The 14938-nt window shown below is 34.7% G+C and overlaps 1 protein-coding gene across 2 annotated transcripts in view; it reads left to right on the forward strand.

Moving 5' to 3' along the window:
* The window catches only part of LOC150106264 (uncharacterized), a 379399-nt gene extending 366215 nt beyond the window's left edge, over nt 1–13184 (forward strand). For both annotated transcript variants that reach the window (XM_090393059.1, XM_090393060.1), the window contains one exon: nt 12878–13184. In XM_090393059.1, coding sequence (XP_090249185.1) covers nt 12878–13046 — 169 coding nt within the window. In that variant the 3' untranslated portion in view covers nt 13047–13184. The remainder of the gene's footprint in view (nt 1–12877) is intronic.
* Nucleotides 13185–14938: the final 1754 nt, after the last annotated feature.

Below are 14938 nucleotides of genomic sequence, written 5' to 3' on the forward strand. Positions count from 1 at the left end.
AGTGTACAGAGGATTTGAACTTTTGACCACTGCACCAGTGGGAAAACGTTATGGGAAAAAGTTATTATCTGTTAAATAAAAAATATTCTGTTTTGTCCAGTCTTCAGTTGTTTGCAGCCAGCAAAATCTACTTCCCACTTGTGAGTAGGAATGCATATTTATCAAGCTGTGTGTGTGCAATTCCCACCCACAAAATGTTGTAAATGTATAGTACATTAGTACGACGAGTGATCTGAAATTTTTCTGTCGATTGTTCATTGATTTTTTAAATATTTTTTTCGATATTCATTTTTTACATAATTCAGGAACCCTGCTCCAGGGAGACCAAACATGGAACTTTTCAAGCCACTTCAGGTCTCCATTAAGTCTGACAGTGGTCTCACTTCGGTGAAACTTATCTGCCACCTGATGACATCACAAAACATCTGTGGCCATGGTGAGATTTCAACATGCACCCTCTTGATTGAAGAGTGCACATACGAGGGTGGTCTGCAAAGTTCTTGGCCTTAATCATAGATGGCAACACTATCGGCATGATATTTTTTTTGGTACATCTGTGATAAGCATCCATGTGAAATTGCAGGTCATTCTATCAAGTAGTTTGTTTTATACAGCTGTCTGAAGCCAAAGTGTTGTCTGTATTCCATGAAATGGATAAAATTGAGTATCGTGCGGTTATAAAATTCTTTGTAAAAGAAGGTTTCATGCCAAAAGAAATTCATTTGAAGTTCCTAAAAGTTTATGGACACTCTTCTCCTTTGTTTTTGACAATTAAGAAAGTAAGCAAAAAAGGCTGGTGGGTATAAATGTGGCCGTACCAGCCTTGAAGATGATCCATGTGGAGGACGTCCAAAAAGTGTAATAAAACCAGAAATCATTAATCAAGTGCATGATATAATATTGGATGACCAGCAAGTCAAAGTATATGAAATTGCTGAGACTATAGGCATTTAGTCTCAGCAATTTAGAAACTATAGGAAAGAACATGCAGGATACATTTTGCATGAAGAATTGCAAATGAAAAAGCTTTGCTCAAGATGGGTGCCACGCTTGCTCATAGCAGATCAAAAACACACTCGCATAAAAATCTCTGAACAGTGCTTCGAGCATTTTAACAAGAATAAAACTGATTTTGTGCATCAATATTTTATTACTATGGATGAGACACACCCAGAATCCAAACAGTAATCAAAACAGTGGACAGAAGCTGGTTGTTAAGCGCCAAAGAAGACAAAGGTCATGGCATCAGTGATTTGGGATGCTAAAGGCATTTTGTTTATTAATTATCTTGAAAAGGGTAAAACAGTAACTGGGGAATACAAGGGCAGTCTGAAAAGTTCTTGGCCTAAAAATTAATTTATAATTTCAAAATTACTTTTATTTTTCAACATAATCTCCCTTACGAGTAATACATTTATTCCAGCAATCCTGTACCTGTAGTGGTTCTCATTAAGATCTACAAAATACCCCTTTACAGCTGCAATCACCTCTTGATTTGAAATAAAACTCTGACCAGCAAGGAACAGTTTTAGTTTTGGGAAGAAGTAGAAGTTAGAGGGAGCCAAATCTGAGCAATAGGGTGGATGTTCCAACAATTCATAGTACAGATCTCTTAATTTTCCCATTGATATTTCTCATTTCCCAATGCTCATTTCTCACAAATCTTTATGTCTAGTCTGGTTAAAAGATCGGAATAATATTCCCCAGTTATTGTTTTACCCTTTTCAAGATAATTAATAAACAAAATGCCTTTAGCATTCCAAAACACCAATACTATGACCTTTCCTGCTGATAGAACTGAATTTGTCTTCTTTTGCACTGAACAACTGGCTTCTGGCGTTGTTAAAATATAAATTTTAACAACAACGTATTTATACGTTCACCAAACAAAAAACAGGCTAAAAACATTACTAAGCACAAATGAATGGGCACTTTTTCAAAACATGTCCAATCACACATCAATGACTACACACACAATGAATTGAAATGCATCATGCAAAAAAAAAAAAAATATGGAATGCCCTAACAGACCCCCCCCCCCCCAACAGCAAAAACGTACAGCTTCCTACCCTTCGGATAACACCACCATACAACCTGACACCAAATTTAATCAACATTCTAAACCAATATGTAGACATTATTATTATTATTGAAATCCAAGCCAAACTAGAATCATATCCCAACAAAGAAGTAATATTTCATAAAATAAGCATCTTAAATAGCAAAATAAAAATAAAATTCAACAACAAAATAAAAATAAAAGTAATATTTCATAAAATAAACATCTTAAATAGCAAAATAAAAATAAAATCCAACGGTACTCCTAACCTACAAAAAGCTTTGCTCTGATATCATTAAAAAAGAACCCAAATATAACAATCGTAAAAGCAGACAAAGGCAACACAATAGTCATCATAAACAAAATGGATTACCATAACAAAATAACAGCTATTTTAAATGACCAAAATACATACCAAAAAGTTCTAAATGACTCCACCCTCGAGCTCATAAAACAAATTAACAACACCCTACACATTCTAAAAAATCAAAACAAGATAGACAAAAAAAAAAACAGTGAAAAACACAACACCCTGCACCACACGTGCTCCATACGTATTTGGACAAATTAAAACCCATAAAGATGGTTCCCCGGTCTGCCTAATAGTCTCATACAAAAGCACCACCAATCACCCTTATCAAAATTCGTAGTAAAACTACTCAAACCTTTACTAACCGAGTCAAAATCAATGATAAAAAACACTGATCACCTATATCTAAAAATTAAAACCTAACTCTGATCCACAATGACATCCTCCCTTCACTGGATGCAATGTTGCTATACACCAACATAGACGTCCCCAGAACTTTAGACATCGTTTCCACATTACTCACAGAAGGCCACACTGTAGGATCATGAACAAAGTTAACACCCAACAATATCGTAAACCTGATAAAACTAATAATCTCAACAAACTACTTTAAATTTAACAATAACATCTATATCCAAATTTTCTGACTCCTTAATTTTTATTAGCTGATATATTTATTTGAAATATGCCAAAATATTTTTATTAGCTGGACAGTTAGCTGAATTATTTCTATCACATATAGAATCACACCTACTCAGCCCTCCATGTCCCTCCTCCCATATCACCTTTTATGGCCGATACATTGCCAATATTCTATGCATTGGAGAACCAACATGCTTCATCACTTTACAAGTATCCCTTAATGGCTTCAGCAAGAGACTAAAATTCACCATAGAAACAGAACATGAAAAATCCATAAATTTCCTAAACCTGACATTAATTAGATTACCTTGATTACTTTGATGGACCTGTGTTTCACTCAGGATTTCTCCCTGAGCGTAGGTCACAAAGATGCCTCCAATGATCTCGATCTTGAGCCCCTCTCTTCCATGTTACACCCATAGATTTCATTAGTGTATCTTCACATCTTGTAGGTGGTCTTTCTGGTTTTCTCTTTATTCATGGTTGCCAGTTGAGTATTCTTTATGTCCATCTGTTTTCCCTGAGTCTGGCTATGTAACCTGCCCATCTTATCTTGCTTTCATATACTGCAGTTATCACATCTTTTATGCCTGATCTCTCTCTTAGTTCCGTGTTTCTAACATATTTCATTTTGCTGGTGTTACAAATCCTACGTTCTATTGCATGCTGAGTTATTCTGAGAGTTTCTTCTTTTTTTGTGTTCCATGTTTCTGATCCCTATGCAATGGAAGGAAGAATGTCACTATTAAATAGTTTTGTCTTTGCAGAGATGTCAAGATTTGGATCAGTAAGTGTTTCTTTTAGTCTGTTGAATGATAGCCATGCAGCATTCTTTCTTTTTACTAGTTCTTCAGATAAATCGTTATTCGTTTTTATTTTTGTCCTAAGTAATTGTAGGAGTCAACTTGTTCTATAGGGATGTTATTAATACATAGGTGAATGTCACTTGTGTAGATGTTTTTGATCCATTGTGCTTTTTCTAGATTCACTCCTAAGCCTATCTTACTGCTGTTTGTGTATAATTTTTCACCCATTTTTTCTTGGACTTTTGGGTTGTGGGATATCAGTACTAGATCATTGGCAAACATAAGGATTTGTAGTTTTTCACCATCTATGCTTATTCCTCCATTTAGGTCTATTTTTTTCAGAATGTATTAATTAGAACAACAACAAAATAGCCATAAAAATATTCCACAACCCACACATATCAGAAATTACCTCCACTTTAACTCATACCATCCTTATTCTATCAAAAATTCAGTCATTGTCGCACACTTTATGTGCATACAAGTTTTCAATTGCATATAATTATCTCAACATAGAAATAAAGAAATTAACACAGATTTTTAAAAACCAAAATTACCCAACACAGCTAATAAATTATGACAACAAAATAATTTATTTTGTTAGCATAATGGCAAAAACCCATCAAACAATCCAACAACGAAAACAAGCTTCCAAGCACAAAAATCATCAAACTGCCATACATCCAGAACACATACAAAGCCTACAAATACATTTTTAAACATGTATTTAAAATCATGAACCAAATATTAGCAGCACTTCTAAAACCTTCAAAATCTCACACATACATAGAAATACTAGAACACCACAATGTAGTTTACAAATTTCCTAGCCAACAAGACTGTGATGTCACTTACACACGTTCCACAATCAGATCTTTATGGGCTAGACTACAGGAACACTTCTGTGACTGCAGCATACCAATTCCAGGACATTTAAACAATAAGAAACAGAATACAAAATACAGGAAAAAGAAATAGCGGTCCACACTCTTGAACAGAAGCATACCTCACAAATCGACAAAGCCATAATAATAGACATACAGGAAAATGAAACAGAATATCGGAAACGATAGCATAAAATGCTTATTCTAAAATAAGCATTTTATGTTTATTTGGAAGTTCCAAAACATAGAAATTAGGTCATGACTTCGACCAATAGAAAACAACAGATACACCCAAAACAAAAACACCAAATTGACATGACATAGCCTCCACTTTTCCCATGAGCTCCTAAGACAACGCACTGTCAAAACAGCTCGCATCCCATTACTCTTACCACTAATCTTGTTCCATCATATTCTATCCTTCTCCTTTCCCCAAAAAAATTTTCTATTTTTCACTTTCTTCCCAAAGAGTTCTTAGCCCACCCTTAAAATCTGAGTTTTAAAAGTTGGCATGCCTCTTGCCTCACCCACAATTCAATTCTTCCACAACTCTCTATCTCCACATTTCCAACCCCCCCTCTTCCTTTCATTCATACTTCAACAGTAATACAAATGTATATCGGCATACGCCGGATGCTGTTGAATAAGAAGACAACCAGAAACATCCTAAAGGTATGTCCAAAATTATTCTTACCATATATATTCTTCATGTATTTGTATTTAAAACATCAGTAATGCCCTAAAAATTGAGTAAAAAGCCAATGACATTTTAAAAAAAGGGGTACTCCTAAACAAAAATAGCCATAAAAATTCGTATTTATAAATATTACTATGATTACCAAAGACTTCCTGACTGCACTCAGTTCCCAGTTTCTAAGGAAATCTTCCTGTCTTCTCCCCACTCTCCATAAAAAGTTTCATCTACTGTATTCTATAATTACCTTTTCATTAGTCTATTATATTATCCCTCTTTCTCATTTATGCTAGTGTCTGCAGCTACAAATTCTCACTCAGTGTTCATTTAATATCATCTTTAAAACTCTCCTTTGAATCCTCTCCACTATGTACATCATCACAGAAACCAGAAGACCAGATCTGGGCACAGTAGTCTACGTGATATTATATCAAGACCTTGTAAAGAGCCAAAATGACTTCATTATCCTTACATGCTAATGTTTGTTTCAACATTCCAATTATTCTCTGAATGATATTTGCAATCTTTGCTGTAAGGTTTCTGAACTTCACCTTCTTGTCTAATAAAACTCCAAGAACCTAGCCTGATTAGTTTTCTCATGTATAATCCCACCAGTATAAACAAGCAGTTTACAGACAAAAAATACAATTGGTGGTGATCGGTAGATGCTGTTGGATATTTAAGTAGGAAGGTAGTGAGTGATGCATAGTGGAGTAGAGTGCCCTCCCATGATGAGTCCTTGGAGGTATCACATAATAATATCTTATCACACTAAAGTTAAATTTACTGACATCGACAGAGAACCATTTTGACATGACTACAGTTTCAGCTTATTCAATTCATTCTACAAGTGTTACATGTCAGTTGCATTCCTGATTACCTACTTATTTTTGCATTATCCCCTACAACTGTCTCCTGTCAAATCCTTTCAAATTTCATTAATGTAAAGACTGAATAATAGTAGACAATGGGCTGATTCCTGGGGTACACCACTCATCACCTTAAATCTTGCAGACTCACCTCCCCACACATCCGACTAGCAATCTTTATCTCGCGTGTTTGAAGTACCATGTGCTTGTAACTTAACCTACTATAAGCATAGGAAAAGATATTTGCCTCGAAGGATATAAAAACTATTTGTTGTCATTATTATGGCTCATCTTGACTGGTCGACTGTGTTGCTCTGGGTACTCTTTCCCACAAGTGAACGTTTTCCATTTAATCAATAGAAAAAGCCCTCTGGCAAGTAGCAGTCTTGTGCAGCAATTTGCATGACATAGAAGTTGCTCAAGTCAGAGTGACTGATTTTAGAATCAGTGTTAGAGGCAAAAACGGCTATCTCATTTATATAAAGATTCTCAGATGTTATTACTGGATTGATATAATTGCACCACGTCTCTTTCATTGTGTGCTTCTTAAAGGAGTTATCCTAATACCTTAAGCTAGCAACTGTATATAAATTCTCTTCCTTTCATATTGCTTGTTTGTTTATACCTCTAGTTTAAATCACCAATAATGATAGTCTTAATTGTATCCATAAGCCTTATCTGTTTATACAAGTTCACAGTCCTCTTTACATAAACATAGCCTATAGTGAAATCCAAGTCTGTATTTTATCCACTTAACATCTACCTCATGACAAACATCTTTAAACTCAATGTTTGAGTTTATATTGCTTATGCTTCCTCCCCACCATTAAGGATTTCTACACTGGTTGAATTTATTGTCTCTGCAAGAACTCCCCATATATTCCATTCCACGGCCTTCCTTACTGAAGAAGTATCCATTGCATTGTCTTATGGTAAGCTTGTCTACTTTGGTCAACACAAAGTCTTACTAATGCCAGTAATTTTTGGTCCCATGTTTATGAATGCTGCAAATATATCTTGTGAAGCAACAGTCTTGGATTAAAAGGAAAAAAAAAAACCTACATAAGTAAGTAGCTAAATACAACCTAAGTTATAAACACAAAATGTGCTAACAAAATGACAGAAAAGCAATCATATTAAAAGGATTATCATGAAGTCTTTGGGTTAAAATTGCTCATTATTTCTTATATGGTATTTAACTACGTACTTATCTATAGGAATCCAGAAAATAACTGAATTCAGACAAATATTAAAGAAAAAATTAATATTAAATATTAAAGAAAGCATAAAAGTGTAAGAAATTTGGAAATAATGAGTTTCGTCACAATGTAGAAATTAAGAGAGAATGATTATCGAAAGATAACTGTATTCATTGTTGATGGAAGCAAAGTGACAGAAGCAGAAGAAAGTGATCACTTTGCAATGGTAGTGATTTGCATTTACTGAGGTGACAGACACTGATATGAGCATTGAGACAGATGAACTGGAGGCACTCAGTGTATATTGAAAAATATCAATCTGAAAACAACAGTAGACCTGGATGATGTATGCTACAAGAATGCACAAGTGATCTAGCATTTTCTCTGACGAAGTTATTTCAGCTCTGGCAAGGTTCCAAAGAAGTGGAAAGAGGCTGTGATAATTCCATTACATAAAGGTGGCTCCAACACAGAAGTAGCAAATTACAGACCAATTAGTATCTCTGGAGCAGTTGTTAAAGTATTGGAAAAGTTGGGTATGATTCATTATAGGGGGCAGCATAGCTTTATAGAAGGTAGGTCCTGTTTCAGTAATTTATTCACATTTTATAATAAAGTGACAGCAGAATTGGATAAAGGAAATTTCTAGACAGAATGATATTGGACTTTCCAAACAAAAACATTCGAAAGAATACTGCATGGAAAACTTTTACATAAGTTTGAGCAAATGGGAAGGATATGAGGCTGGTGGCATGGATAGGGGCTTCACTAATAGACAGACATGAGAGGGCGGTATATGGTGGAGTAGACACAAGGCAAATGAGGGTGACTAGTGGATTGCCCTAGGTCTCTGTACTAAGATCACTACTCTTTAATTTGTACATTAATGATATAGCAGAAGATTTGCAAGGGTACATTCAATTAAATAAATTGGAAGTGTGGGCAACAATGGTAGTCAATTCGGTGTTGTAAAATGTTAGACAATGCACTTCGGGATGAAAAGATTACGCACTTTGTATCATGTTGATGGTACTGAATTGCAGGAAATTGATGAGGCTAGGATTCTGGGATGGGTGAGGGGGGGGGGGAATAGAGATCTGAAGTTCAGAGGACATGCTGCAAATGTTGGAAAAATAGCCCAACGGATTACTCGGATGTTGAAGAACATAATGACAAGTAAAACAGGAAAGTTTCTATCCTTATTTTAAAGGTATGATTTGGCTGCTTCTTGACTACTGTGCCCAGATTTGGTCACCTGCATTTCTTGGGTATCAGGATGTGGTGGAGAGGATTCAAAGACGAGTGACCCAGCTGATGACAGGTCTCTGGAATGTTCCTTATGAGGATAAATTGAGGGTTGTGGGTTGCAGAGTTTAGCTTGACAGGTGGAGGAGATGGGATATGATAGAAACTTATAAGCTACTAAAGGAATATTATAAGATTGACATAAAAGAAATTTTTTAATACCTGGGAAGTTGGGGGAAAACAAGAGGTCACACTTGGAAGTTGTCTAAGAGTGTGGTTATTAAGGGTGTAAGGGTGTGCAGACTTGATTCTTTACTTGGAGAGTGGTGAACGAGTGGAATAGATTGCCAGAAGTGGTTGTGAATACCCCACCAGTGAATAGGTTTAAGGAGATGTATGATAGGTATTGTGTTAATGGACAAAGTGGATCCCCCCAAGATGAGTCTTTTTCTTGCATGGAGTGCCCATATAAATTACTAAACAAAAATAAACTAATTGGATCTAAGCTATTTTGATTAATAGACTACATACATTTCAGATCTCCTTTTTATAATAATAGAAGATAGCTAATCTTTAATGTACCTGTGGCTTAACAATCAAACAAAAAAAATTATAATAAAATAATAACCACAGGTAATAAACTTTAAAGAAAAGCACTGAAATTAACAGTACATTGTAATGTACTGTTAAATGAAACAACAAGCAATCCGAAGAACAGGAATATAAGATAAATACAACCATCACTTTACCAGTTATAGCAGTGGGACTGGATGGCATATCGGCTGATGTACTATGTGAATGTGCAAAAGAATTGGCATTGCCGCTGATGAAGTTGTTTAGTCTAAGTCTCATTTCTGACAGGGTTTCGAGGGAGTGGAAAGATAGTACCATTGCAAGAAGGTAACAAACTACAGACCAATTAATATATTGGGAGCGGGTGGTAAAGTATTGGAAAAGTTGGTGAAAGATAAAATACAACGGTGGGTAGATAGAGATGCGATGCTTTTTAAAGGGTGGTCTTGTCTCAGTTACTTATTCACATTTTATAATAAAGCGACAGCAGAATTGGATAAAGGTAATGGCTGTACCATCATGCTGCTTGTGTTTGCCAAGACATTTGACCGAATACCACATGGAAAACTATTGCAAAAACTGGAGAGGATGGGAATGGATATGAGGCTAGTAGCATGGATAGGGGGATGGCCGATGCACAGACACTGGAGAGTAGTATATGTTGGAGTGAAATCTAGGAAAATGACAGTTACTAGTGGAGTTCCTCAGGGTTCGGTACTAGAGCCACTATTCTTAATTTGTATATCAGTGACATAGGGAAAGATTTAAGAGGGATATTCAGTTGTTTGCTGATGATGCATAACTGGGGAGAGCAATAATTGATAAAGGTGATGTAGATATCCTGCATGATGATTTAAATAAATTAGCATTGTGGGCAAAGGATAATGAGTATCAGTTTAATGTTGCAAAATGTAAGGTTATGCACTTCGGATTGAAAAGGTGATTCAGATTGATTCAGAGACGAATGAACAAGATGATGATAGGTCTGTGGAATACTCCATTTGAGGATAGGTTGAAGGTCTGTCGGTTACAAATTTAGTTGATAGGTGGAAAAGGGTGGGACATAGAAAATTTTAAGATATTAAAAGGGTTTTATAAAATTGATGCAAGTGAAATTTTTCAATATATGACAAATAGTCAGAGAACTTAGGAGGGCATCCATGGAAGTTGTGTAAGAGTGTGGTTAGCAGGGGTGTGCAGACCAGATTTTTTGCATAGAGAGTGATGAGTGAGTGGAATGGATTGCCAGAATTGGTTGAGTCCCCTGACGGTGATTGGATTCAAGGAGAGGTATGATAGGATTTGTTTGTATGATGGTTGATTTGGGTCTCTCGCGATGAGTTTCAGACTACATGAAGACACCATAAATAATGATGATAATAATAATAATTAATATGATTTTTACCTGCATGGTAAAAAAAAAAATTTTTTTTTTTGATATTTATATTTTGGGGAGGGGGGTGGAGAGAGAGAAAGTGAGACATATATAATGTAAATGAGCTTCAACTTTCTTTGAAAAGCCGTTTATATTTAAAATTGCCTCTGTGGAGATGTGCTTTATCCCACATTACACGGTGTTTGGTATCAATACCGTACTGTGTCAGACCAACTTTTGAGGTTTTAGTTATTCAATGCAGTACTGTAGTGATGTTCATTAATTCTGTGGTGTTTTTTTCACAGTTTTTTTTTCACTTGCTGTTTACAGGGGAATCCAGTAAACAGTTAAAGAGAGGCAACAGTTTACATTTTGTAAATGGTCAGAGATGAGAAAGTTTGTCAATAGAAAAATATGTTGGATTAAGGTGAAACTTCTTCAAAATCCTACCCTCAGGTATGCCAGAAATATATGGAATTGGAACACAGTAGTCAATTATGATTTGATGAAGATGGTAACCATTTAATTCCATTAAAGTTTTGTTTGTGAGAAGTTCTTATTGTTGGCCTGGAGGAAAACAGCACACATTGAGATTTATTAATTAATGACTTGAGAACACTAATTTGTTTGGGATGTGTGAAGAGCAGATTTTTTTATGTATATCTGCCAAAAGGTAGGTTTCTGATAGGTACTTGGGTTGATTTTGTACTGGAGGCTGTGCTAGTAAGAAGGATATCCAAGAATGGTAAACGACCAACACTCTTTTTTCCATGGTGAAATCTCAGATTGGAAGATATAAATGCAAATTTTCTTTTTACCATTGAATACTTTGAATTTGAATAGATTTAAATTAGGTGTCTCTTTCTTGTTTTCTATTTTGCAGTTCAGTTGATTAACTTCTTTGCTTGTTTCTAAATTCATTCATATCACTTATATCTGTAGCTTAGAAAAAAACTTTCATAAATACATATTATGTTTAATTCATCAACCGTGGGATTTAGTTTCGCTTAAAATTTCATTTTGGGATATACCTTGTTCTGTACTGTCGACTGGGTGTAGAAAAGAGGAAGCCTGCTTCATGGCACTGCTTAATAAGGGTGCTGTGAAGTCTTGGAACATTGTAAAGACCTCAGAAATTGCTTTGAGCAGTGGCAAAACATCTGATGTAGATGCAGTAGATTTATTTGAAGAATTTAAAATTCTCTCAAAAATAATACAAGAGAAAAGCGGTCTTCACCAAATTTTATCATATATATATATATATATATATATATATATAACCAAAATCTTGTAGAAATTTATCCCAATGTAACCACTGCCCTAAGGATATTGTTAACAAGTCCTGTCAGCGTAGCAAGTGTGGAAAGAAGTTTTTCCAAGCATAAAATGATTAAGATTATTTGTGAACAGCAATGATCCAAGAAAGATTGGTTAGTCTAGCAGCTATATCGATTGAGACAGGCATAGCTTATAATTTAAATTTAGAAGAGCTTATAAACAGTTTTATTGTGGAATATCCCTGTAGAGCAAACATTTAATTAATATTATTATGTAATTGTTTTGCATTAATGTTTTTCTTGTAATAAAAACAAAATAGCAATTGGAGAGTTTCTTATATTTTTGTCTTATAGTCCATCAGGGGTGATATTTAATTGTTTGCCTCAGGGTGTGATCTAATCTGGCAACGGTCTTGACCTTGTTACATATTCCAGTTCGTAAATTCTTCTGGAACTTTTCAATCTTTGTGATCATCAAGAATTTCTGCCTCAATGCTGGGTTACTAACACTCTTCAATTCTAGTTGCCAATCTGATATGAAACTCTTTGATATTAAGCACCAGTTGTGAACTATATGGCAAGGAAAAGTTAATGATGATTTCTGCACTGTCATTAGTGAAATGAAAATGTCTTTTACAACTAGCAACAGGTATTACTGCACATTCCGTGAAAAAATAAACATAAATATCAAGTTGTCTCCAATAACCTGTTTATCTGACATTGTGGAAGAGACTTTTCATTTTCTCAATATATATTCTTCAATGTTGGTGCACGTGGTTTCCAGAACAGAACAAATTATAAGAATTCTAATACATAAAAATTATATAAATATTATATAATTATATAAATTACATCATAAATGAATTTTTTTTTTCTCAAGTATAAAAATTGATTTCTAGTCTTATGTCACTCACTTTTTTTACAATTTATCTTATTTTGTTCAGTGGTAAAAGAAACAGTCAACAGGAAAATTCTGATTGTCAAATTATCCGTCGTCATAGTACACGAAAATTGGCAAGTACTGATTGTCCGAATGAAAGTAAATTCAAGAGTGCTAAAAGGAAAAGAGAAAAATCACCTGCATTGCTACCATCCATGAAGAAAAAACGTTGAATTTATACAAATGATTAACTGCTCCTAATTAATTAGTAACCTATTGGTAACCCATTTCTGTATTAAATCTATATAAACTTATACCTAGCTTGTGTGTAATACATTAAAAAAAGTATAAAATAGTAGATTTTGTAAATATATATGTATTGGCTTTGTTCATTTTTTAGTAGTTTATCCAAGCTTTAATCGGTGTGACTCTTCATAAGTAGCACAGTTGGAAGAACATAGCACAACCTTTGATTGGATATAACTGCATTGAAATTGCATCAATATTTTTAAACTTTCAGTAAATTGAAGGTAAAATATCTGCCTATTATAGATATAATATACTTAACTAAGAGGCTTAAGTTCAGTTGCAAGGATAATTGCTATCAATTCTCTGTCCATGCACGCACGCACGCACGCACACACACACACAAAATAAAACAAACAGGCCAGAGAATATATGTTGTTATCACACATAATGTGAATAAGCATACAACTTCTTTCTTGCTTAGCCATAATTCCTATAATTATACACTAAGCCTTTTTATAACTCTAAATCCTTGAATTCTGGATAGGAGTGATATTCAATGTGGAGATGGCATGACTTTCTGAAGGGAAGTTCTGATTTATTGATTTGCTTGATTTCTATAATAAACTGGCACGTTGAGTTAGATAGGAAGGGATCTTTTGGGATCATCAAAATGGCTGCTGCAATACTACCAAACTTTGTAATGCATTTCACAATACTACACAAAAGGCTCTTACATAAATTGGACCAAATGGGGATGTGAAGACAATGATTTGCATAAGAGGGTTACTCATATAAAACAACCAACTAATAGTAAGTATAGTGACACAGAATTTGGGAGAAAGTAGCTGACAGTGGTGAGTAGGGTTATGTGCATTTTACCATTATCTGCATCATTCTCCTTTTCTAGGTGTGAATGCATAATTAAGATTTCATAATTTACAATCATCTGCTTTCTTCTGACTAATACATTATTTATGAGGTCTACAATTCAGTCAGCTTGGTTTATATTAAAATCAAGATATTACACTCTAAAATGGTAGTTTTCTCCATAATTTATGGTAATGAATGCTGATCACTATATAACTCTGAAAGAAAAGATTCCACATTTTTGATCTCTTAATGTACTCCTGATTGCATCATTCCATGGGAACTGTTTATAGCAATATATATTAGATTAGCTGTACTTACACATCTGTAGATACAGTATTATCTAGGGATGTGTTAGTAATTTTTTTACAACTGGCTTGCTAAAAGAAGAAAGGAAAAAAATAAAGTGGATTTTCCCTTTGTGAGAATTGCAACTCCCTGAAAGTATAAATTAATTTTATTATCAGCAAGCATTCTATTAATTTTACCTGGGCTTCTTCTTCTTAAAGTAATACCCTTATTAGGTACACAATTCCAGAAACGTGAATTCTTTAACAGGCATGTAGCATTGGAATGTCAGTATCTTACATCAAAGCAGTTCAGTCAGAATTAAGCAAATGTTTGTTGAAAAATAATATTCCTGTTAAATTGTTAGCAAAGATAATCTCTACACAGGCTACTGCATAGGAAAGGAGTGAAAGTAAGGAATCGCAAACGGGTGCCAAAATAGGTGCACTCTGGCTAGATTTTCTTTGTCACCATGCACAAACTTCTTGTGTTCTGGTCATTATGGAATGAAGTATGTATTGCTCCAAAGTTTATAGCATCATCAGATTAACAACCAGCTCACACAAGCTGGCTCCAGCACACCACTGGTAATACCCTTTTTACTTGCTTTCTTGTGGGTGCTCATACTCAGTAATTCCCAAGAGAGGCTATTACTGCATCGTTGTTAACATTCATTTAGTCAATCAATGGGCTTCATGGAGAATACATATGTGGTCAGCTG

The sequence above is a fragment of the Typopeltis vanoorti genome, chromosome 5 (assembly GCF_054136105.1).
Source record: "Typopeltis vanoorti isolate ZY-2024b chromosome 5, IOZ_Tvanoo_1.0, whole genome shotgun sequence".
NCBI classification, from domain to species: Eukaryota; Metazoa; Arthropoda; class Arachnida; order Uropygi; family Thelyphonidae; genus Typopeltis; species Typopeltis vanoorti.